The sequence below is a fragment of the Oculina patagonica genome, chromosome 7 (genome assembly GCF_052425735.1).
Source record: "Oculina patagonica isolate OP01 chromosome 7, crgOcupat, whole genome shotgun sequence".
NCBI lineage: Eukaryota > Metazoa > Cnidaria > Anthozoa > Scleractinia > Oculinidae > Oculina > Oculina patagonica.
This window is the reverse complement of record NC_135764.1, coordinates 2,031,015-2,055,890: the sequence shown is the minus strand read 5'-3', so window position 1 is coordinate 2,055,890 and position 24,876 is coordinate 2,031,015. Positions and strand designations below refer to the sequence as shown.

Here is a 24,876-nt window from a genome sequence, read left to right as displayed (position 1 = left end):
TGCTTTATTGTTTGCATCCACCCACATGATCGTTCTGTAGCTTCATATCGTGAAACCAAGCGCGCGTGTAACTTCCTAAGTATACAATCAACGATCCCCTCCTGATTAAAGAAACTCTGTTACCACCAAAGAGCCATTGACATCTTGTCAGATATGTGTAGAAAAACTGAAATATAGGTTGCTTCGCAAATATACTCAGGCAATAACGTTTTATTCAAGCCATTCATGTAGTGATTGTTTTTTTTTATTCCATTACCAAGGCATCAGAAGCAGTTGATTACTGCCTGACTGGTTTCAAGTACCGCTTTGATAACTACAAACTACAAAACGGTACCAGGCTGTATCCTGCACGTTCGTGTCGAGAACTGTTCCTTGAGCATCCTGATTATTCAAGTGGTAAGTTCGCTATCACGTGATAAACGATCGATCTGGACTCCTCATTGTGCGGTCCGGGTTCGAACCCTGGCCGGGGCCATTGTGTCGTGTTCTTGGGCAAGACACTTAACTCTCACGGTGCCTCTCTCCACCCAGGTCTATAAATGGGTATCGGCGAGTTTAATGCTGGTTGGTAACCCTGCGATGGACTAAATTTTATGCTTGATTTCTAAAAGATAAAAATATAGTATGAAACGCAATCGACTTCAACCATACCCAATGTTAACCAAACAGTACTCCATGTTAGCTGTCTATAATTCCTGTGGTGTTTTACCTCCGTTTTATGCCATTTTAGGTATTTGTTTCTAAGGTCAGTATCTTGTATGCAAGGTTATTGAATTTTTTCAGCTTTCTACAGTAGTTCACGAATACGTTCCCTTGCATAGTTTGCAGAACTTATCATTTTCTAAAAAATAACCAGGTAGATACTGGATTGATCCAAACGAAGGCTGTGTGGATGATGCAGTTCGTGTGTACTGTGACTTTGAAGAACAAGTCACCTGTGTAGACCCCAAGAATAACAAGGTATGTAGGCCTTATGCACTGCATGCACTGCCCCTCTTTTTAAATGAAATAATTAAAATCTGAATGGCAATTAATCAACAAAGACTGAGATTCCTGCGCGCGATGACGGCGGTGGACTTTGGACAGTTTTCGCCGACTTCAGGTGGTCTCACTTTGACGCGACTTTATTCCCCACTTAGGATACCGAAAAGCTATCTGTACTTAGTTCAATGATTTTCTATAAAATCGTCCCAGGAATTTAGGCATGGTATCACAAGGGCATGCAACGACGACCCTGGCGTCGCTAAATAAAAGGTATAATTAAATAATTAGGAGTACAGTTGCCCTGCACGTGCGTTATAAATCGTTGGACATTTCTTTGCCGTCCTCTGCACAACACTGAACAACGCAAAATGACCAAATGATACGTTCATGGTGAAAACGCAAACAACAACGGCGAATTTTTCAAGGTTTCTATTTGCAACTGAATTGTGACTTAAAACATATTCAGCTGAGAATAGTACTAGTCCTAGCACCGAAAGAAGACTTAATTTATCTAGATAATCGCGAGATACATAAGTGAAATATAAGTTCATTTTTTTAATGGACGCTGTCCTGGTTGTCGTTCTCGGCTTAGCCATCGTGGTTGTTTAAACTCCCTAATTATCTTATCTCTTGCAGATTACCATTCCACGCCTTTCAGCTCATCAGTGGATTAGCGAAGTTAATTCACCTATGGAAACGGTAAAATAATTCATCTCATTATCATGATTTCTTGTTGTTGTACAGAACTGTTTGCCACACTCGACCGGGCCAGATAAAGCGGTTACGAGCTCTTGAACGTTCGATGCAGGATATACCTAACCCTGAAGATAGCTGTTCCTTCTAATTTATTTTCTTGCAATTATTATATTGTGACTAAATGAGCAGTGTATACACTCTTATTCATGGGAAATAAATTATGGGTAGGCCCTTCCTGCCCAGGATTAGCGCTTATGGCCTTAAGCCGTAACCTGCTTGACTTAATTAATCTTCACTTACCCACCGGGAACACAGAACGTCCACCACTGTTCTCCTCCGTGCTCTTTTCTGGGCCACAGCTTTCGATTCCTACTTGTTGATATCTACAGCCTGGAATTTATGCTTGTGGTACGTCTTTATCTGTCTTTTTTTGGTCTACATTGTAAGTGTATTTATTATATGTATACGTGGCGCAAAAAGGATATGGTTTTCGAGCCATTTTGGTTTGAAGTACGGTATGGTTTATACATTCCGTTCAGTTATTAGTATTGTCATTGTTATTACTAGTATTTTTGTCATTGTTATTACATTGTTATTTCTTGAAGTGCGATTTCTGAGATGTTAACGCAAACCGAAGCCATTTTGGGTCTAAAAAAGGGCAAGGGTCTAAGGAAGCACGCCCCACACCCAAATTTTTAGGACTAATCCCCAGGATTTTCTCCTTTCCATGGATTTTAGTCCAATGCCTGTTTGGTTTTTAAATCTTGTAATATACAGCTATTTCAATTAACTTTGTCGGAAAAAAAAACTAAAGACAAGACCGATAGGTAGTATGGGTCAAAGAGGAGAGCAACTGCACGTGCTGAATACTAATGAGATATAATGACATGACAAACGCGAATTTGCACGTTTTCTTTAACTTCAGACCTGTATGAACAAGGTAATATTAACTACACTAAATTTAAAAAGACTTTTCAAAACTCAAAGCTTCTCGACAGTGAAAGCAAGCTACAGAAAAGGCCTCCTGACAGAAAAACAAGTTCACGAATTCACGTGGAAAAATACAAACTTGAACAATACCTACAGGCCAATATGCAAATCTCCAGTGAATACCCAGACCACCATTCGGTCTTGTCTATTAGCTTTGAGCTTTGATCTGACAACGTTAATTGAAATAGCTGTATATAGCTTTTATTCATTTACACGTAATTTAGTCTAAGGACTGCCAAGTGTAAAAGTTTTTTAATAATAAACGATATTTCTTCTTGGTTATGTTTGACCGTACTCTGTAGACGAGCTGAATGCATATAAACGAATGTTCTCATCTTTTAGTTTGAATACAGGGCGACGGCTGGACAGATGAAATTCTTGAGACTCTTAAGTAAACGAGTTTATCAGAACATAACGTATTCGTGCTACAAGGAACAGGAAAACGACTGCACTATCCAGCTTCAAGGAGAAAACGAAATGGAGTTTAGATCATCTGAACAAACCAAGCCCAGCTTCGTTCACAGTGATCCCAAGGTATAAATATAGTTGTATAGATAAAAACAACTATGTTCATTTTTTCTGTTACATAAGCTGTTTTTCTTTTGTAAAAAGTAGGCCGCTTTCATTCGTTCATTCCGTTCGTTTGTTTGTTGTTTCGTTGTTTTTTCTTCCGTCCGTCCGTCCCTCCCTCCCTCCCTCCCTCACTTACTCACTCCCTCCCTCTCTTTCTCCTTCCTTCCATTCTTTCATTATTCCCTCCCTCCCTCCCTACCTCCCTCCGACCTCTTCTGTTCGCGTTTGTTTGTTTGTTTTTATATTTTTTTCGCTTTTTCTTTTTCTTATTTTCCTTAACAGAAAGAAACAACCAGTCGCCAGGCGGTAATGAAAATCAACACCAAACGCAAGGGCGCCCTACCAATAATAGACGTTGCTCCAACGTACATTGGAGAATTCGTGGAACCCTTCCACCTTGAAATTGGACCTGTGTGTTTCATGTACTGAAGCCACATTTATATAACTAAGCTATTTTCAAGTTTCATTACGCAAAAGATATTCCTGTAAGTCAGACTAAACGCTTAAGCTATCATTTCAGTACAGTTTTAAAAATTGTTTGTAAAATTATGTTATCATGATTATTAGGTAGTGTAGATGAATCTTTCTGTCAATGTCTAAAAATGAAACTTGTCAACAAATCTTTTGCTTTGTATGAACTTTCTACAGCATTATTTAATTTATAAAGAAAATTCAAGCTTGAAATCTTAGTAGCAAAGAATTATTTCAAAACATAAAACAGCAAACAACAACTTCTATTCGTTTGATTGTTTGCTTGTTTTTTGTTTACTTCTTGTCTATTTGTCTGCCAACTTTGGGGCTACTGTGTATTTCAGTAACTACCAGACGATGACGATGTGGGTGGGTGAATTATAAAGCGTTAAAGGTGCGTTAAATAATCTTCCTAAGGGCTGCTGCTTATACCCAAATAGCAAAGCAAAGCTTTAAGGGTAATGCTATTTTCTGGAGATTTGTGTTTGTATTAGATGGGCTAAGTCTTGATCTCAGCACATTTCTTCTTCCGGTTTAACCTTGCAGTAACTTCTAGATGCTCAACTGTCAGAACAAGTTTCAAGTTCCAAGTTGTTCTCAGACAATGAATCAGTTAAAAAAACTTCCAACGGAAAAATTAATTTTTGGTGCTTCGGCCTATAGAGATTTGTTTAAAACTCACCACGATTTTGCTTATTTTTTACGTAATGAATTTGTGAATAATATGATCATTTCATTCATTTCATGTTACTGTTCACGTACTTCTTAACAAGCTGGTATAAAATTACATCATCTGATCGAAGTCTGAAAAAACCTGCAAATAAACCCCTGTTATCAGGGCCGTAACCAGCAAGAGGCAAGACGAGGCACTTGCCTCGTCTTGATTTTAACCCAAAATTAAAAACAAGATATCTTTAGTTGGGAAAATAATACCCAGTTGAACAAGATTGATTTTTTTTTTTAAGAAATGCCTTATGAAAAATGTTTAAGAAAGAGTTTCAGAGCTTCTAGTTTTCCAAATTTTCTTGAGGGCATACCCCCAGAACCTCCTAGGAAGATCTTGCCTCAGCTATGCCAAAGGTCTGGTTACAGCCCTGGTTATTCCGAGAAATTGTTTACACGCGCTAACCACCAAACAGTGGTAAACTGACTAATGGGCAGCAAAAACCGTGAACAAATTTTAAGATCCTGCTTGTAGATCTTAGAGGAAAAGATCCGCAGTTGAACCGAATAAAGGAGTATAGAGACGTCCAAGGACGTTAAAAGGGCTGATACAACGGGACCCTCACTTCACACTTAACGTCTTAGAGTAATATCGACGTTCAGTTGACAAACCTAACATTACATCTAAACCCACTAATGAACATTTTCTCAGTTTCTAATCCTAGCTTCGGGTTGAGGCCAATAATCTGAAAGGGACGGGAATGCCAGTCGAAAATTTGAATTCACCGTCTTAAGGGCGTGGGCCAACTGAGCTTTTTTTTCTGACCCCTAAAGCCCGGGCCAAACGAGGATGAGAGTTGATGAGAGTTGACTCTCATGAGATTTTTTCTCGTCTTTTGTCGACTATTATCATAGAGGAGAGTCCGTCATCTATCATCGACTCTCATGAAAACTTTGAGCACGTTCAAAGTTGAGGAGAGCGCATAAGGGTCGATGAGAGTGCATGATGTTCCATGCCAAACGAGAGTGAGAGTTTGAACTCTCATCAACTCTAATCCTCGTTTGGCCCGGGCTTAAGGGATACCATTTTTCATGCATGATTAGTCTAGAACGCGAACACAGTAAGACGACATTCTTTTATTTCTTAACTTGCAACCCTAAAGGAGACCTCGACAGCAAAAAGTATTGGCGTTCTCTACGGAACTCTTTTAAATGAGAGCAGATTCCGTATTTTACACCCCTAAGCGGAACGACGAACATTTCCGTCCCTTCCATATACAATTCCTCCCGGGATCCTAACCATTTTATTACTGTTATGCAACTTATTCCACTAGACGGATTCGCGCTTTGCGTAATAAGCCAGGAAGTCATATCTTGAAGGTGAAAGTCCGAACTGTTGAACCCTATGGCATGAACAAACGTGATGCAATTGAATCTATTTTTTCCTTATTTTATCTATTTTTGTATAGTTGTTTTTACTATGTATGTTATATGTCGCCACTCCTTTTATTGTTTCTTGTTTGCGTCATACTCGATTCATTTACATGATACTGAGGTTTCAGTCCTGAAAGTTAGAACTGAAGAAAGCTAGCCGAATAGCAACATAACGACTCTTTAGTAATTTGCCAGTCCTCCCCTTCCCGGCTTTTTAAAAATGCAGCAAAGAAAACCTAAATGTATATGTAATATACGAAGTATGACAGCCTAATCAGTTTTCAGTCATACGTAATTCTTTCACAAATCGATTGAAAGGAGGAAAATATACGGACTTTGAGTGACTTATGTAAACTATTGACTTCCGGCTCAACAAGACTGCTTTGTATGGCTTTCTAGTTCGTTCGCTACAGACCGCTAGAGCAAAAACCGTGCATTTTTTATGTATTCATGGCATAGCTCACAAGATAAAATTGGAGATAAAACACTTAGATGAATAATGTGGTGTAAAAACAAGGGTTCCTGCGGAGGAGTTTGTCATTTATAGTTTAGTTGACCGCGTAAAACGGATAAGCAAAAAATCACGTTTTGGAAAGATTGTGACCCCGATAAGGTAGCGGTTGATTATCAACTCGTGTGTAAGCCGACGATAAGCGGCCTAAGATTTCCGGTGCTACGTCAATACGCAACATGTCTTGAAGGAAACGTGCTTTCATAACAACTCCGCGAAACTGAATGTTTACTATAACGTGGCAGGGTTCACTGGATTAAACTAGGCGGTACTTTAGGGCAGCACTTCACAACACGAGGCTTTTGGAGCCTTTTCAATGTTTGCGTGTTTTGGAAGTGTGTTTTGAAGATATTCGATAAAGCGATTGTAGGTGAGTCGAGTGCGCCTAATTTGAGGTGAGCCCCTTTATAACTCGAGACCTGACTGCAGAAATAATTTGGCATCTACATCACATAGCGAGAATTCTGAAAGTTACAAAAGCGTTACAATAAAGTTTTTGAGCAAAAGATATATTCTTGCAGAGGAGTTATAAAGGAACTGTGATAATTTATGGTGGTATATAAAAGTCTGTTGTAGTCCGGCACAAGTAGTACTGCTTTTCTTTTGCTAAACTAAAAAAAAGCAAAACGCGTGTTTCCGTTTCAGAAAACAACAAAAAAGCAGATTAAAATATAAAAAAAATTAAATTAAATAATTGTTCATGATGGGTCATTAAACTGACAATAAGGAATTTCTTACTACGTGAATCAGCCATATTTTCACATAGTATCACCCGTGATTTTTTTTGCCGGATATCCCCAGAATGTCGCATTTTAAACAATTACAAAATCACAGCTCTGGTGATGATCCATTTACAAGCGCGGCAGCGAATTCTTTAATTGTAGATGCATTGTTGATAAATACAAAAACACAATCATTTCATTAACAGTTAATTAATTAATTAATTAATTAAAGAAAGTGATCGATAGCACGGATGAAGCGACAATAGTTTCTTGGAAAATCCGTTGCGTGTGCATTCCTTTGGTTGTACAAGCATCGTTAATTATTGGGTGTGTTATCCAATTATATTAATTATGCTAATTACTAAGTTTTTATAGTGATCGGAAGTCCAAGTTCATGCAGGAATATAAGCATGAATCGCGATCACACGAACGCAAAAAGGAAAACACTTTTTTAACCAGCTATCAGGAATTTTGCCAGTAACAAAAATAATAAAGTGTTTTTTCTTGTGCGTGTGAGAAATAAGGGCAAAAGCTGGATTGTTAATATAAGTATCTCAAAATGTGTAAATCCACTTAGCACCTCCCGTGCTGTCGCGTGACAATCTGCCGCAGAGCTAGACAGGTAGAAATTATCGAAACATTTTTAGCCCCTTTCAGTGTGGTAAAGTTGGCAGTAAAAACTGTTTTTGCTTATGGAGGACATTATCCCCGTTCATAGAGAATGGCGAAATGTATTGAAGTAATATAAATATGCTCTCTGCTCGGATAAATGATAAAATTAGAAGGCGTGGAGGGCCTTCCTACAGGCTATTGGCCGAATTCCATGTTTCTATAACTGCCGAGAAACACCCAACAGTTTAGTTCCTGTGAGGTGTCAAGTCTTCTCAAAGAAACAGAATACGTTTTGTCTATGATTCTATATGTAGAATCGGGGACTTGAATACGTTTGATGGCGATTAAAACAGACGAAAAGGTCAAATAAACAGGGTATTTATCTAATTAAACGGCGTTTCAATCGTAGACTGTGAATCGGACCACATAAAGTCAACTCTAAGAGGCCAAAAGGTGAAATAAACACAAAGTGAAGTTGCTCTGAAATAATTTGTAAAATATGTTTCATCTTTTTACGTGACGATCACTTCCTTGCAAGTTGCCACTGCCAACGGCAATACCTTTCCATATACTCAATACAACGAAAAAGAAAAGATATTTTATAAGGTAATATTGTCTGCAAGTATGTTAAATATGGAACTGACGGTTGCCAGTTGATTAATATGAAGGTTGGAGACCAAAACGTCGCATCTATTGTTCAGATAACTGCTGTAAAACAACAGTGCCAAGATCATTCTGCTTACAAGGAAACTAAGAAGTTTAATTGTAATACCCTTTAAGCATCGCGCTGGAAGATTAAATAGTAAAAAGTTAATAAAGCATCTCTTAAGAAAGGCCAAATCACTTCTAATTTTAACATAAGAACATAGATTGGCTCTCAATTGTGAAGAAGTGTGGCACAAATGTAAAAAGAATAAGTCCCTTGTTGTGTTCTTTACGATATTTAAGGAATTTCATACTGTGGGAACATTCCTTTTGATGATTTCCGGGCTCAAATGCTGTGTGAAGTGTCAACCCTTGCCCAATCTTTGAGATAACTTTTTTTTACTGCGTTACTTCAATGGAGAAATGTATGTGTAGGTCCGAGTCCTCGCTCTTATTCCATGGATAGCTTTAAAAATAAAGCACGTTGACAGAACTTAATTAAACAAAATAATTATGTTGAAAGATCCACAAACGGTGAAAACGGACAGCGAGGTTTTTTTAATATTTGTTTTTGCACCGCTAAACTATTGCAAATACGAATCAAATGGGCGTGTCCGTTATTTTATATGTTGACATGTCATGATCTTACAGATCCACGTAATCTTTTTTGATCTACAAAATACGTCGCAACAGAAAGTCAGGCGACAAAGCAAAGGCAAGCATGGCGCTATTAATGAAGATTTTTGGATTGACTTCGATCCTGTTTATTTTGCCAAAGATACCAGCTAGCATTGGATATAGTAAGTATTATTACTGATTACTTTTGTACATTGTAACAATAACAACTGTTTATGTACTGTAAGCAGAGTTACGAACTAATAGGCCTGTGAACGTGCTTTGTCGTAAAGTAGAGCTGAACTAAACTAGTCGGCATAAAAATAGTGATCCTACCCCTTAAAGACTCCGTGTTTTGTTCTACATAGGCTACATAAGGTTTGACTAATGTTCATATTTGCTCAGTGTCATTACATTGGTCGCTAATTTGTTCGATTAAATATAATCATCATACCATACTGATAGATGAACAATGCATGTATTCTCTCTCTCTCGAAGGTAAATTCCAAAGTAAACCAGTTATCGATATTTAGATAAAATATGAAGATGCCCGTTAATGAGAAGCTAGGTGGTCTCACATCACTTCTGACATTGGCCACATAGGGTGAAATATTGAAGCTAATCGAACACTGTTGAAATTCATCGTTACATGCATGCTGTTCTTTTTCTTCCCTTTGAAGTGTCTTTGATAATCGGAAAGATTCGCATGACTGCTTCGCGCGATGCTTGCGGTTTATTATGTGCGGAATGTTTGGACTTGAAGGCGCTTACAGAAACTTTCCGCAGATTTAGGCTGATAATTAAAGCTAAAAATTCTTAGTGGTTAGATATACCCACGTATCAAGTCAAACATTTGGCAATATAGCAGCAAAACTCCATTAACGTCCAGCTTAAACGAAATTAACAACAAGAGAGGCCTCAAGTTGGATAGTGAAAGGATTCATTTACAAGTACTCAAAAATCTTAGAGAGCTACTTACTTGAAGAATTCCTTCTAGTCAAATGTGTGAAATGCCCCACTCCACACTGTAAATGAAGATTGAGTGTGTTTTTCCATTTTAATGAAGCTTTAAATGTCCTTGACATTTAATTTTGATGAAAGGCTTTCTTCACAATTAAGAAAAAATAAAGTGGGAGCAGACAAATGTCCTTTTACCACTGACAGATGCTTATAAACGCTATTCAAATGAGTGAAATGCGCCACTCCACACTGTAAATGAAGATTGAGTGTGTTTTTCCATTTTATGAAGTTTTAAATGTCCTTTTGTGATCAAAATTAAGAGAAAATGAAATGGCAACAGGCAAACGGCCTGTTAGAATTGACAGATGTTTACACCCGCACCCAGACCCTTTACGTACGGACCATCGCACGTACGGATAATCTATACAAATGCCACAGCTTTAATACAGCCTGACAGCAGATTTTACCCACGCGAGGCCCGAAAGCCCATTTGGAAATAAACCTTTCACGTCACGAAAACGGAAATGATTGAAACGAATTGATGGCACGAAAAAAGCGAACTCTTTTTTAGCGACCGATGAAATATTGGACCCTCGGGTTATCTAAATAACATCAACGAGAAATACATTTTTAAAATAGCCAAAGGGCTCTTTCCGTTTGTCAGAACTGGCTAGCCAGACCAGTTAGTTCGAGAATATATTCTGATAAAATTCCGCTGTTAGTCAAATTTTTCTTGTCAAATCAGTCAAACATAATGCACTGTTGTGGTGGTAGGGGATGAAAATCTCGTGGAAAAGGCCCATTTTACATTCCAAAGTACCGGACTGGCTGGCCAGTTCTGACAAACGTAAAGCACCCTTAGCTTAGCATGCACTGAGTTCCACCGCTGCAAGGCTGTCTGTTATTTTCGCGGTTAAAATTGTTTGCTTGGAAACTAAGTTGCACCGTAGACTACAACAAAAATACCAATGGAAAATCAGATATCATGGACATCTTCGGTATTCCGGGCTAAAAAGGCGCGGAAAATAGGAAAAGATAATAGCATGCAGTTTCTTCTGGCTTAATTTTAGCCTTTTTTTCTATGTTCTTGACTCACAGATCACACACTTATGGATTAACACGTACGTCTCGATAATTATTCCAAAAACAACAAAAACTAAAAATATCCGGGGACGGGAAGAAACAATAAACTTAATACCGGATTAATTAGATGTCTATTTACATTATATTTCACAGCAGGACGTAATAAGGATTTGTGGGCATTACTATAAACAATCGCCAACCACTCCGGAAGTGTCATAAATGGTTTAACGACTGCATTTTAGTTTTATTGCTTTTATTTCGGAGCAAGGAAGAGACAAAAAGCTGCCTTATAAAAAAAATACAATGAAAATAATGCTAACTACGTGCCCGTGGGAGTGGAATTAAGCTTGAGACCGTGGCATGCCCGGCGCGAATAGTATGACAACATGGCGACTCAGAGAACACGATGAACATACAACAGAGAACAGTTTAATTTTTGGTGTATAAACGGTGGATCGACCGTTGAGTTTGGTTTTTCATGCCAAAATAAAGTAACCTGAATAAATTTTGCAACATTATGTTCAATTTCGGGCAAAACAAGAAAACAAAACGAAAAATCAACTCTTTGCATTGCTAAGAAGAACTTTTATCAAATTAAAAAGGCGGTCGAGATCAGACGTTCAACGATTTAACAAAAGAATGCTACTGCTTCCAAGTTTTTTTTATGGTTAACTTCGAGATGAATGTTATGGAAAAACTGTTTATAACGAGTAGTTTAAAGAGAGACGGTTGTATGGCTGAGGCAGCCTGCGAATTCTCACAGTCCGCCTACTACCCCCTTCCCCTTTGTACGCCTGCTAGGCAGGCTATGGTTGGGGTTGGGTAGGTAGGTATAGGAAATACGAGGGTAAATAAAGCATTTATATCACATCAAACAGGTTGCAAAGATGCATCATATCACCTTACGACCAGCATCATTATAAAATCTGGTTACTAATTTGCGTTACTGTTGTTCTCATCCAAAAATGTACATGTGTTGTCGCTCAGGGTGAATGACTGTAACTCAAATCAGTCTCCTCTGTTTATTTATTACAATTGATTAATTATTTTATCCATTCTAACATGTTGCGTGTGATTTTTATTTCCAGCGAGCGTTAGTTGTCCGATAATAACCAACGTCAGATCCAATTGTGGTTCGAGGATTGAGAACATATGTTTGTCGGATTCAGAATGTTCAGAGGAGGACAAATGTTGTCCCCGTGCAGCGGATGGAGGGTGTTCTTTGATGTGTGTGAAACCTCGTGCCCTAGGTAAGTAAATTCATGTCCCGGGGGGACACTCCCTTATATGAGCTATATAGGTACAGTAGGTATGTGCCGCTGTGAAAGGGTATGGTTTTCAAGCAGTTTAGTCTGGGATATGGTATATAGAAATCAAAGAGTTTTGGTCTAGAATAAGGTACTGCATATGCCGGGAAACTGATCAGTGGTATGACGAAGTTCAGAATAGGAATAGAAGCTCGGAAGAGAAAGAGGCTTTCCTAAACGTTAATCAAATCATCATGGCAGCGTTGTTGACAGATGGTTTTCCACAAAAAAACACTATGATAGGGATACAGTTCTAAAAATTGCAAGTCTGGGATTGGGTAGGGGGTTTTGATGTCTAGTCTAGTATCAGGTAGTTATAGGGTTGATTTGACATATGGAGTTCCCTGGTTAAAATCTTCTACCCTGTCACAAGCTGCGTGAATTTGTTTGCGACTTCAGCTACTCGACCGTGCTTTATATAATAACAAGAAGCTTGAGAAGCTTGAGAAGCTTAAAATCGGGCGCTTAATAATTAGCTAACTGTTTTGACTTGAAAGGCAGGGTAAAGCACAGTAAACATCACTGGAAAAACAGTCACTTAAACCTATTCAGGCCGGGGGGGGGGGGGGTGGCTTTTGAGGCCCGCGCTGACTTTGGACGCTTATAACTTTTTCAAGATTCAACCAAACGCTGCCAAACTTTGCGCGTTCATCTAAAATTTATCTCGCAATAATTTGGTAGGATTAGTTATTGTGCCAGTAACTTGTAACCATGGCAACGTCATTTTGACAGGCTTGTTTCCCCAAATTTGAATTTTTCGTGTTTCTATTTAATAATGATTATCAGGAATGTTTTCAAGATTGCATTATTACTAATAATGCAATCTAATAATAACTAATAATGGTCTCAATTTATAAAAATATATTTCGCACAATACAAATAAACGATTGAACTAGACGTCTAGAAAATATAAATTTGTAACACTTAGCAAAGTGCAGCCTTTTCGCAATACTTAATAAAGGCGGGGTTTTTACCTGAAGACCAATTTTTCCAACGCTTTAGGTGGCTGACGCATTTCAGTATTTTCCAGCCCTTACACTTTAATGGAACAGTATACAACTCCTAATCAGGTAACTACTATTGTCAAGAAAATGATCACAACTTATTGACCAATGATTAGGTATTTGTTTCATACCATTACTGTAATAGCAACTGGCGAAGAATAGTAGTACTGACCCAAAGTATAAGGGCTGGAAAACACTGAAAACCATTTCAGCCGCGTTTCAAGGAATCCAAAAAAGCTTTACTTATCCCATATATATTTGTTTTGCAGTATTTTGTTAATTTTTGGACGATTTTGGGGGATGTCTGGGAGGCGATAGTTTTTCTCAAAGGATTAGTAAAATTTAGACAAATAAGAAATATTGGAGATTTAATGTGATTTTAAGTGATTTTAAGTTAAAAATTGGTGGACGGACACCAAACAGTCTCCTGACAACCCGGAGTGCTCTTGCGAGGGGGTCAACTGTTTGGAGGTGTTTCCATTCTTTTCTTCAATCCCTTCTTTAAATATCTTAAAGTTCCATTCAAATTCAGGTAGAACCCCACCTTAAGTTTTGTTCTTGTGAGAAAACAACAGAAGTCAAAGGTTGCGTGATATAACCAAGCATGGATTTTAATTCTCCCTCCCTTTCCATCTCCTTAGCCTTTCACCCCCACCTATCCCTCCCTTTCTACTCTCATTCAATTTAATGTTTGTTTACATTTCCTAACCAATTCAGTATCGTACTAATCTGTGCCAAGCAATCAGATAATAACAGAAATTTACCTTAATTTTGATCTCCCATACCAAGACCTTAGAGTATAAACCGCTAATAAAACAAAACACACTTGATAATAATTCTCTGAGGTTATACACCTTGCAGTATTAACGTACTAACGAACTTGATAACAAACCCCATGTCGTACTAAGGATTTTTACTGATCAACAAAGAAAATAAGTTCACAATGGTTTGTTCCCAAAACGTTTTTTACTGTACAAAGGGGCTGTATATTGACCTGTAACTTGTATACCGTATTGAAAAATTCAGAACGAACCGACATCTGCCCGCTACCATGATATCATGTTGAAAAATTAGCTCGTTCGAAACCGTAGCAAAATCGTTAGAGACAGACAAGATACAGCCGTTTACTGGCAGTCTTTGAAAATCCTGAATTTCGTCAAAATGAGCCAAAATAAAGTTTTAAAATTTCCTTTATCAATATGGTTCTTATCTTTTTATTCAATTCTATGAACTGCTCTTATGCAGTACTGTCCACAAAGATTTCAATTTCCTCAAAGTTTCGGGACAAATGGACACAAAATATTTCGTGCAGAATGTAATTTGATTAAGCGAATGTTTTCACGTCTATAAATACTTCAAGCAGTGAATAAAAAACCGTTTTGTTTTCATCGATGAGAACCACTTTCAAAGAGTTAATGCATAAAAAATAACAATCAGATCAGAATACAATAATTATAAATGTAAGGTCTCGCTATTATGTCTCGGCAGAGATACTCCTTTTTTGCAAGTTCAAATGTATGCAAATTTCGTGTGAAATGTAATTCGATTCCATTGTCTTGTTTACAAACTCTTTCTTAAGAAAGTTGTATTTTCGTAAATAAAACCCATTGGCCTGTTTTGTTTTCCTGATCATGTTTGTATGTGATTTTTACAAAACATGTGGTCTTTTTTTTTCGGAACTTTAAGTTGTACAAAAATTCCTATTTTGAACACAGATGTCACTTCCGGAATTTCTCATCTAAAATTCAATTGGTATTAAATTATAATTATTCGAAGTTTTCATTTTCAAGTCATCTTTTCATTCGATAGCTTTACTGATCTCGTAAAAAATTCCATTCAAGTTCACACCAATACTGTACATTGCCAATGTTTTGCTGACGTCTTGAGAAGTGTCTTACTAACGTCACTAGTCAAATCTAAAATATATCCAAACCAAGTTGTGCAAACATTCTACTCTTTGTGACAGGCGACTTTGACGCCCAACTGTGCGGAAATGAAAATCGACATACTTCTTGCTAAATATATATAAAAAAAATTGTTTTAAAGTGGAGTCCGCCTCAAAAAAATGTACCGCCAGATCACACTGCTATTTTTAGAAACCAGCAAAGCGTCTAGTTTCAAAGTTTCCCACAAAAACATTGCGTGACATGAATGACGTTACCCCTTTTATTTACAAAAATAGCTTCAACTTGTCAAAGCAACTACAGTTTCACAATGGTGATTATTAGTACTTTATCCCTTAAGCTTTTTTCTCTGTCCTCCCGCCGAAGCAAAGAAGGAACCAGATTGCAGATAAGCCCAAAAGTCGACCTACAACGATTTACTGTCAAAACTGAAATGAACCCGATTGGCCCAGGCTATCCCCGTCATTTTTAGCCAACAGGAGACTAAGCACCAAAGGGTAAACTATAAATCGGCCACGCCCGATTAAAAAGCTAACTATGCAGCCTTCTAGCCAAATTGGAATTCCTAAGATATTCTAGTTCTATTTTCAAAATTTGCGCTTGTTTATTTAAAGTATCAGAAATATGAGCAAAAATATGATGCCACGTACGATTTTTCTTAACCTTGATTTATCTGTACTCTTTATAAATCCCGTCGGCGCATAGCCTCCTCCCGAGCCTCCTACGCAGACGTTCTTAGGACTCGTCACGTGGGAGAGACACGCGTGACGAGCTCTAAGAACGTCTGCGTAGGAGGCTAGTTGGCCCATAAATATATCATAAGCTAAATTCTCCTAAACATGTTTACACAATATCGAGATTTATCTCAAGGCGACTGTTCTTTTTGTTTTGCAGTGCACATGCCTTTTCAACTAATTTCTTTTTTCATCAAGAGGGATTCTTGTTGTTAATTTTGTTCTTTATTTCTTCGATCTGACCCTATACAGAAGGCTGTCCTGTTCCGGTGGATTTTGCCCTGATTGTGGATACGTCAGGCAGCATCAGCAGAAGGAATTTCAAAAGATTGTTAGAGTTTATAGAAAGCATGTTAGATGGATTCGACATATCAGAAGATGGCACACATGTTGCTGTCGTGGAATACAGCACTAAGCCCTCAGTTCAGATGAGGTTTGACGATTTTTCGGGGGCGATGTTGAATGCAGCTAATCTTAAAAGAAAAGTCCGTAGGATTCCTCATTCCCGTGGTTTCACCTACATAGACAAAGCCTTGCATCTGGCCAACACTGATGTGTTTTCGGCCATAGGTGGAATGAGACCAAATGTAACGAAGGTAAGTAAAGAAGGCCTCTTCTTCTTTCTTTATCGCTAAGGTGGAATATAAGTTTGGGACTGACCTGGGGCCCGTTTTCCAAACGTCTCGAAAAGTTTTCGCACCTGGAAAGCCATATCAATATCTCAAACCTTGTGATTACAGAGCTGTTTTATTCCAATGTATTTTTAATACGAACAGAGGTTCCCTTCATACAAATTTTCAGGCCTATACACTTTTCCGTTGTTAAGATACAGATCATTAAAATGGCTTTGCGGGCCCAAAAGGTTTCCGGGGCTTTGGAGAAACGGTGCCCTTGGGTCGCACCCTTTTTTTCGTCCACAAATTGCCATCAACCTATTTCTAGTTTGGCCGTAAGCTTGGGCACCCCTTCTTGTTGGCATCGCAAGCGCCCTCTCTCATAGCGTCGTCCTCTGTCCATCTCGATGGCGGAGGTATACCCGAAATTGAATGGAATTTAAAGGGGTCAAAGAAAGGGGTTGAAGAAAGATTTTTTAAAAAAAAAAAAAAAAAACACCAACAGACAGTTGACCCCTACGCACTGTCTGGTGTCCGTCTACAAATTTTTTAACTTCAAATTATAATTTTAAAATCTGATTAGATCTCCAATATTTTTTATTTCTCTAAACTTTACTAATCCTTTAAGAAAAAAACTTAATCTTCTTCCAATCATCCCCCAAAATCACCCAAAAAATTTACAAACCACCTTCAAATATTGATTCATGTTTTGAGCATAGAGTTTTTGGATTTCTTAAAACTCGAAGGAGATTTTCGCATAAAAACCAAGTTATATAAGCGGTGGAATAACGGCCTTCAGGTGTGCCCCCGCCTTAAAATAACATAATATGATTTTGATGAAATCTTTAGATTGCTCTAGTTATGACTGATGGCAAACAGACGCTTGATGACGAGAGAGCCCTTACTACAGACATCCTTTTAGAAGCGGTTCAACCTCTTAAAGACAAAGGCGTCAGGGTGATATCACTGGGTATTGGGTCAGGCACACTCTTATTAGATCTGTTGACACTCGCCTCAACTGACAACGATGTGTACTTGGCGGCAGACTTTTTAGAGCTCAAGGGATTAGTCAAAGATCTGACAGCCAGCAAGTGCCCAGGTAAAGCGTATTATATATAGAGCGTTTTCATAGGACGTCACGTAAGCCATATTAGTGTTTCAATCAAAGTGGCCATAAGCCACTAAACTCGGGTATTATGAAACAAGAATCGAAAGCAACAAAGTGACAAATAAAGATTTGCCGAAACAAGTGATGTTAAACTTTCCACACTTCAGTTCACTTCACTTAGTTTGATTGTCATCTAACTGCTTATCGAGAGCAGGCCGAAAGGCCAAAAGATAGAGTTCCCATCCGTTGCAAATTGTTGTCTTTCTTTTTACTCTTTCTTTTTGTTTTTTGAAGGTTAGGAAAAATAATAATACCATTGCAAAATTAAGTTTTGGTCTATGGTAATTTAACTAGAAATGTAGGTAATCATAGAACAGGTCTAATTCCCTAGATGGCTTAAAACACTTGCACGCATTGCGTGTCAATGTTAACAGGAATCGAGGGAAGGAGTGAAATCACTTCGCCCACTACAACTCTTTTCCGAGTTAAAAAAAGGAACGGCGGCCATATTGGTGTACCAAGCTATTCCTTCGGGAATTAAACTTTATTTTTATGCAAAAAGTCTTTTGTTTTAGTAAACCAATATGGCCGCTGGTTACGTGGGTGAAAACGATCTATAGAGTTATAAGGATGATTTTAAAGGAAACACAATGTAATATTATGTACTAAGTATATTGTGTACAAAGCCAGTGTTTGAGAAAAAGACGGTGTGTGTACGATTTCAAACCCGGCTTGGATAAAGAAGATGACATAAGGTCTTGCAGTCTTGCGCGTATTTTCCTTTCTATAGTACTAGTAATTCATTAGACCTCTCAATAAGTTTTAATCACTTGTCCTCAAACTCATTAATAATTCATCAAGTTAAACAAAGAAAATTATAACCGTGAAGGAGGTTTGGATATCCTGTCTTAATTAGCAAAGACTTTCTCCGATTTTATTTCTCCGTTGACTCCGTAGTTTTTGTTTCGATTGAGAAGATATATCAAACACTCGAGACAGTGTTTCATCGGTTATCCAAACACCTCGAATTAATTTCGTCAAAAATTATCCGCTGCGCGTCGTATTTTCAAATAACTTCTCGGTGTTTGGATATCCCGATACACTGCCTCTCGTGTTTGATATATTACTTCTCGGATGTAAAGTTGTTGCAACTAAATGGGAAATGACCCATTGCAATCTATATAACTCTCTCACGCACTGCATATTTCAATTTGTAGTGGATGGCGACTGGTCTGAGTGGAGTGAATGGAGCGAGTGCCCAGTAACATGCGGAGGAGGCCAACAGAAACGCTTCAGGGAGTGTGACAATCCCTACCCGGCCTTTGGAGGCAAGCCGTGTCCTGGGAACAGCGAGGAGTCCCGTCTTTGCAACACGTTACCATGTGCAGGTAAGCAATGGTGCCAGTTCAGATGTATCATGCGTATAGTTCAACTTTACGTCTGGGTAAAGGTGCGTAAAGTTCCGTTAAGACGGCCTTTATGGCACCTTTACGGCGGCTTTACGGAATAGTAAAGTTGCCATTTCCTGCTGTGTAATTTATTTTAATTTAATGTTTATGTCAACTGGCTGCCTGGCTCCGGTAGCCCCAATGGTTATTTCAGTCAGCCAGTACTCTAATTTTATGACTAATAAAATTTTGTAATTAATCTTGTAACGGCAAGAGAACAAAAATATTTTTGTTGTTGTCTGTCACACTATCAAACTTTATACTTCGGGGTGATTTAATTACAAGATCTTTTCTGTTAATAGAGTTTCCATAATGAAATAAGGTAGAACGGTGTTTAAGTAATAAACAGCAAATGAACTGTCCATTTTGTGAGTAGTTTACTAAACAGTCTAAACAAGAGACAAGTTTTGTTGGTTTTAGATTTGCGAGGGTGTTGAAAAATGTTCTTTCAATGAATGAAAACTAAACAATCAGTAGCAAACATTGCAATGTTGTTCTTTGTTTGTTTTTTGACGCAGTTGATGGCAACTGGACCGCATGGAGAGACTGGGAAGTATGTTCTGTGTCGTGTGGAGGAGGAACTCAGAATCGCGTAAGAACTTGCACCAATCCTTTACCGGCTCACGGAGGGAAAGATTGCGTTGGAGAAGGAGTAATCACCCGCCGATGTAATGAAGACCCCTGCCCAGGTATGTGAACGCGACCACGCCTGCATGCATTCTGAATAAAAAGGGTCTTGGAGGAGGATAACGGCGCTTTACTACGGGTTCTGTTGCTTGAATCAGCAATGAGAATTCCTACTACCCTTGGATGGGATGCTGCAATAGCACATCGAAGGGCTATCTCCTAATCGGATTGGAAAGAGGCACTGCCCCTGTAAAGTATCTTTCCAAGATCACATGACCCCGACCAGTACTCGAACCCAAACCGGTTGTTCCGCAGTACTGCGCTGTAACCATAAGGCCAATCTATCTTTCCACTATATAAAGATCACATTTTTATGCACAGAGGAATACCTGCTTCTCATATCCCCAAGGAAAACGAAAATTAATTAGTCCGAGAAAAGGAGACTTCGAGAAATTGGGGTAAAATTGCGGTGTTTGACGAAGTGAAGCAAATCAAAGAAAAAAACGCTTTTGGTTCCAGTTATCATTAGGTTCGAGAAATGGAGGTTTTGAAAAATCGGGATTTTACTGTATTAGCTATTTCAGTCCCAAGCTTACAAATATTACTTGTCATACATCTCATGTTTTTCATTTTTCCGTTACATGTTTGTTTGACAATGTATTGATAATTATTATCAATATTCAGTTGTTTTGTAGCTCTCGTAACTTGTAATTCTACTTGTCCTTCATATTTCTGACGGGCCTAACATCAGCGCTACTCTTTATTGTCAATTGGTTAAAGCATATGAAAAACTGAAATGAGAAAATTTACGATGATTAACTGGATAAGACAGTCGAATTATAACTTGACCAGGAGGCATCGACTAAACCAAAACTTTGAGCCTGTTTGCTTGTCAACTTCTTTTTCGTACTTATTATCTTATAAGGTCTCTCAATAACGATAGTGTTTAAACCTCAGTTACCTGTGTGGGCAAGTAAGCAATTGAATAAAACTTGTTTGCATGAAGGGGTCGAAATGTGTGGAAGAAAGGGTCAGTATTCAAGACAAAACGATAGTGAACTTGCCAAGTTTGCCTGTGGTTGCAGTAGACGAAAAGTTGTGGTGGCTGGCTGGATCGTGGACCTGGAACATGAACTGTCAAGTTTTGAACAGATAGCAAGAATTTTTCTGTACATAATTGAGGAAATTTCGAAAAAGGTGTGTTATATCCCTTAGTTAATTTATTCCGCAGTTGATGGAAATTGGACTGCATGGGGAGACTGGGGCCAATGCAGTGTCACGTGTGCTGGTGGAACACAGAGTCGATCTCGAACCTGCACCAATCCTCCGCCTCAATACGGAGGCCAGGAATGCGATGGAGAGAGCAAAGACATTCGCCCTTGCAATGAACATCCATGTCCAAGTAAATAAATTTTACCTTATTTTCACTATCTAAATAAAAGTCCACTTATTTCTTTCATTTAAGATTTACCAATATAAATAACCCTCTAATTATCTTGCGTATTTCTTATGTTTATTAAAGTCGTCAATGAATTAAAATTATTCCATATTAAAAAACGTTAACTAATTCGGAGCTCTTAAAAACCCATTAACATCTTTTTTACGCCCTTTGTGCCGGTGAAATCCATGTTCTTATTTTTTTGTCAACTTATCTATAAAAACGATTTTCACTAACATTAAGTACAATTAAACGCGCAGTTGATGGCAAATGGACCAAGTGGAGAGCCTGGGAGCCATGTTCTGTAACATGTGGTGGTGGTACTCAAATGTCCCGTCGATCATGTACTAATCCTGCCCCTGCATTTGGAGGAGCTGACTGTGAAGGGGACAGCGTGCGATCTAGATCATGCAACGAAAATGGATGTCCCGGTAAATGACCAGGCGGTCATTCCTTTTTCTTTTTTACCATTAAAGACCGAAAATGCTCAGTGTCTGCTTGAAGTAGAGTTCAGTTATGGTTTCCATTGTGTCCAATTTAAAGAAAAAACACAAAAATACTTGGCTGCTTTTCATTCAGTTGGATGAAACAGTTTTAGAAATGTTTAGTGCATTTCCAAATGAGCTTTAACTTTTTTTTTAGAAGCAAAAAGAAACAATTAAGTAGTAAGAAAGAACAACCACTTTTACGAAACCTTTTATTGGCCTGCAAATCAGCGGAGAACGTCACTGCAGCATACTAACAAAGATGTGTGCTGGGATAGTCTTTGGAAACAATGCACAATATGATGCGACATAGAAATTCAATACATTGGGCGAGTCTTCGAAACAACATTTCACAGAGCTCTTATACTGAATCTCATAATACGAACTGCATAGGGCATATAATTCTCTTTAATTCTGCACGGTCATTTAAGTTAGTTGTGCCTCCTGGTCATCGTAGAGAGCTTGCATATCATCAAATAAAATCAATTCATTTTCATTTCACAATTTATCAAAACAAAATGTCAAGTTGGCTGTAGGTGCATTGGTCTTCACTGTTCACAAGTGAAGTGTAAAGGTTTGAATCACATTATCATGATCATGTTCTTCCACAGTTGATGGAAATTGGACTGCATGGGGAGACTGGGACCTATGCAGTGTCACGTGTGCTGGTGGAACACAGAGTCGATCACGAACTTGTACCAATCCTCCGCCTCAATACGGAGGCCAGGAATGCACTGGAAAGAGCAAAGACGTTCGCTCTTGCAATGAAGTTTCATGCCCAAGTAAAAGCATTTTTAAATTTTCCTTCTTTATAAATAAGATGTCAATTCTGGTTCTTCAATAACGGTTCACTTGTAAACCTTAGTTTTTGTTTAACACTTATCGATGATTCCGTATCTTTCTCTGTTTTCTTACTCTCTCTCTCTCTCTCACTAAAATGCCAAAAAATTGAAAGATGTTTTTTTTTTTAAATTACGTGATACCAAACATCTATTAATACCCTTAAGCATAAAATTAAATTGTCAAAAAAGCGACGACCCCTGATTACTGCATTAAACGTCGACCCAACCGACTTATATTTATGAACATGGTGGCCTCCGCGTGGCCTCCACGAGAATTTAAAGTCATTTGACAATGGTGACTACATAGGCATGTAATCTCAGTAATCTGTACTGAACCAAAATGTAAAATTTACAAAGTAAACAAATTCGATGTCAATCGTAGCCTAAATCGGCACTTTCCTAAGCTGATTCAACTGTCAACAATCACATTTAAAGACGTAAGCCGTAACTAAATTCATTTCATCAGTGCATTCTTCATTTTTTGTTATGAAAAAATTATGTTCTTTGGTGATAAGAATAAACTTCATATAGACAAGACTTCAACTCACAAGAAGTTCTATTGACTTTAACTTACATAAAGTACTATTGAATGTACAGTTGACGGTAAGTGGACCAAATGGGAAGCCTGGGAGCCATGTTCGGTATCATGTGGTGGTGGTACTCAAATGTCTCGTCGATCATGTACTGATCCAGTGCCCGCATTTGGAGGAGCTGATTGTGAAGGGGACAGCGTTCGATCTAGATCATGCAACGAAAGAGGATGTCCTGGTAAATACCTTAAACAAAACAGGTCGATCACATCTTGTTTCGTTTATCAATAACACGAATATTATATTGAAATATTAATCCGTATTTTCCTGCAGCTAAGCTAGTTAAGTTAATTTAAATGAACACCGCACAAGCCGTCGCACAACAAACAAACAAACAAGCACAACAGTTTTATCGGACGGGTCTCCAAACAACGCACATATTGCTTTGGTTAAGTCGTGCCTCCTGGTCATGGGTAGCGAGCTTGTACATCTTCCTTTCCTATCAATTCATTTCCATTCCATAATTGGTCGTGGGTACGCGAAAGTGTGTTCATGCTGGCTTTAGTGGCATTGATTTGCATTTTTCAAATGCATGAGCTGCAAAGTCTTGAAATAATGCGTCTATGTTACAGCAGTGGTCAATTTTTTCTGCAGTTGATGGAAATTGGACCGATTGGGGAGACTGGGACCAGTGCAGTGTCACGTGTGCTGGTGGAACACAGAGTCGATCCCGAACCTGCACCAATCCTCCGCCACGAAATGGAGGCCGGGAATGCAGTGGAGAGAGCAAAGACGTGCGCTCTTGCAATAAAGATCCATGCCCAAGTAATGACATTTCCGTTTTTATTCGCTGCATAAATGAGGAGTCAATACACACGATTATGCTTTAGGGATAGCTAATATAATATTAATATTTTAAAACTAATTTCTACTACTGTGCATGTTTTGAACAACCATTGTAACAAATACCTTCAATTTACATCAGGAAATAAATAAAAATAAAACTTTAAACGTACGTTACACTTATATACACTATCATTAAATGTACAGTTGACGGGAGGTGGAACGAATGGAAAGCCTGGGAGCCATGTTCTGTAACATGTGGTGGTGGTACTCAAAAGTCGCGTCGATCATGTACTGATCCAGCGCCTGCACATGGAGGAGCTGACTGTGAAGGGGTCAGCGTGCGATCTAGATCATGCAACGAAAAGGGATGTCCCGGTAAATAACTTAAACAAAACGTTCTGTTAATCAATGGATACGAAAATTATAATAAAAAAATAAACGCTAAATTTCCCGTTAAATTTGTTGCACATTAATATGAGCACACAAAGGCCGACACAAGGGATGAACAAATTAACAAACAAACAAACAAACAACGCCCAAACAACGCAACACAGAGCACTTATTCTATAAATCGAACCACTTTTCTGCTGCGTATTCTTTTGATTTAGTTTTGCCTCCTGGTCATGGGTAGCGAGCCTGAGAATCATTCGAGAGTAAACTAAAGCGTGTTCATGTCAGCTTTAACTGCATTGATCTGCATTGTTTACCTGCATGGGCTGTATAGTCTTAAAATCATACATCCGTGTTATGGCAATGGGTCAATTTTTTCTGCAGTTGATGGAAAGTGGACCGATTGGGGAGACTGGGACCTATGCAGTGTCACGTGTGCTGGTGGAACACAGAGTCGATCTCGAACCTGCACCAATCCCCCGCCACGAAATGGAGGCCGGGACTGCAGTGGAGAGAGTAAAGACGTGCGCTCTTGCAATGAACTTCCATGTCCAAGTAATAAATTTTCATTTTTATTTGCTTCATAAATGAGGGTTTAATGCACATTTTGTGCTCGAAAGATGGCTAATATTAATATTTA

At 38.4% G+C, this 24,876-nt stretch overlaps 2 protein-coding genes across 8 annotated transcripts in view; both read left to right on the top strand.

Moving 5' to 3' along the window:
* LOC144661312 (uncharacterized) overlaps nt 1–5,078 on the top strand; it is a 52,440-nt gene extending 47,362 nt beyond the window's left edge. Inside the window, exons 67-71 of the mRNA XM_078522030.1 lie at nt 261–396; nt 857–960; nt 1,621–1,683; nt 3,013–3,204; nt 3,526–5,078. Coding sequence (XP_078378156.1) covers nt 261–396; nt 857–960; nt 1,621–1,683; nt 3,013–3,204; nt 3,526–3,672 — 642 coding nt within the window. The 3' untranslated portion in view covers nt 3,673–5,078. The remainder of the gene's footprint in view (nt 1–260; nt 397–856; nt 961–1,620; nt 1,684–3,012; nt 3,205–3,525) is intronic.
* Nucleotides 5,079–8,982: 3,904 nt separating this feature from the next.
* LOC144661311 (SCO-spondin-like) overlaps nt 8,983–24,876 on the top strand; it is a 28,156-nt gene continuing 12,262 nt past the window's right edge. For 2 of the 7 annotated variants that reach the window (XM_078522025.1, XM_078522022.1), the window contains exons 1-13: nt 8,983–9,101; nt 12,048–12,209; nt 16,161–16,504; nt 17,372–17,621; nt 18,848–19,018; nt 19,597–19,767; nt 20,937–21,107; nt 21,404–21,574; nt 22,240–22,410; nt 23,068–23,238; nt 23,655–23,825; nt 24,051–24,221; nt 24,621–24,791. In XM_078522025.1, coding sequence (XP_078378151.1) covers nt 9,023–9,101; nt 12,048–12,209; nt 16,161–16,504; nt 17,372–17,621; nt 18,848–19,018; nt 19,597–19,767; nt 20,937–21,107; nt 21,404–21,574; nt 22,240–22,410; nt 23,068–23,238; nt 23,655–23,825; nt 24,051–24,221; nt 24,621–24,791 — 2,374 coding nt within the window. In that variant the 5' untranslated portion in view covers nt 8,983–9,022. The remainder of the gene's footprint in view (nt 9,102–12,047; nt 12,210–16,160; nt 16,505–17,371; nt 17,622–18,847; nt 19,019–19,596; nt 19,768–20,936; nt 21,108–21,403; nt 21,575–22,239; nt 22,411–23,067; nt 23,239–23,654; nt 23,826–24,050; nt 24,222–24,620; nt 24,792–24,876) is intronic. The other 5 variants (XM_078522023.1, XM_078522026.1, XM_078522027.1 and 2 more) reach the window with 5 other exon arrangements.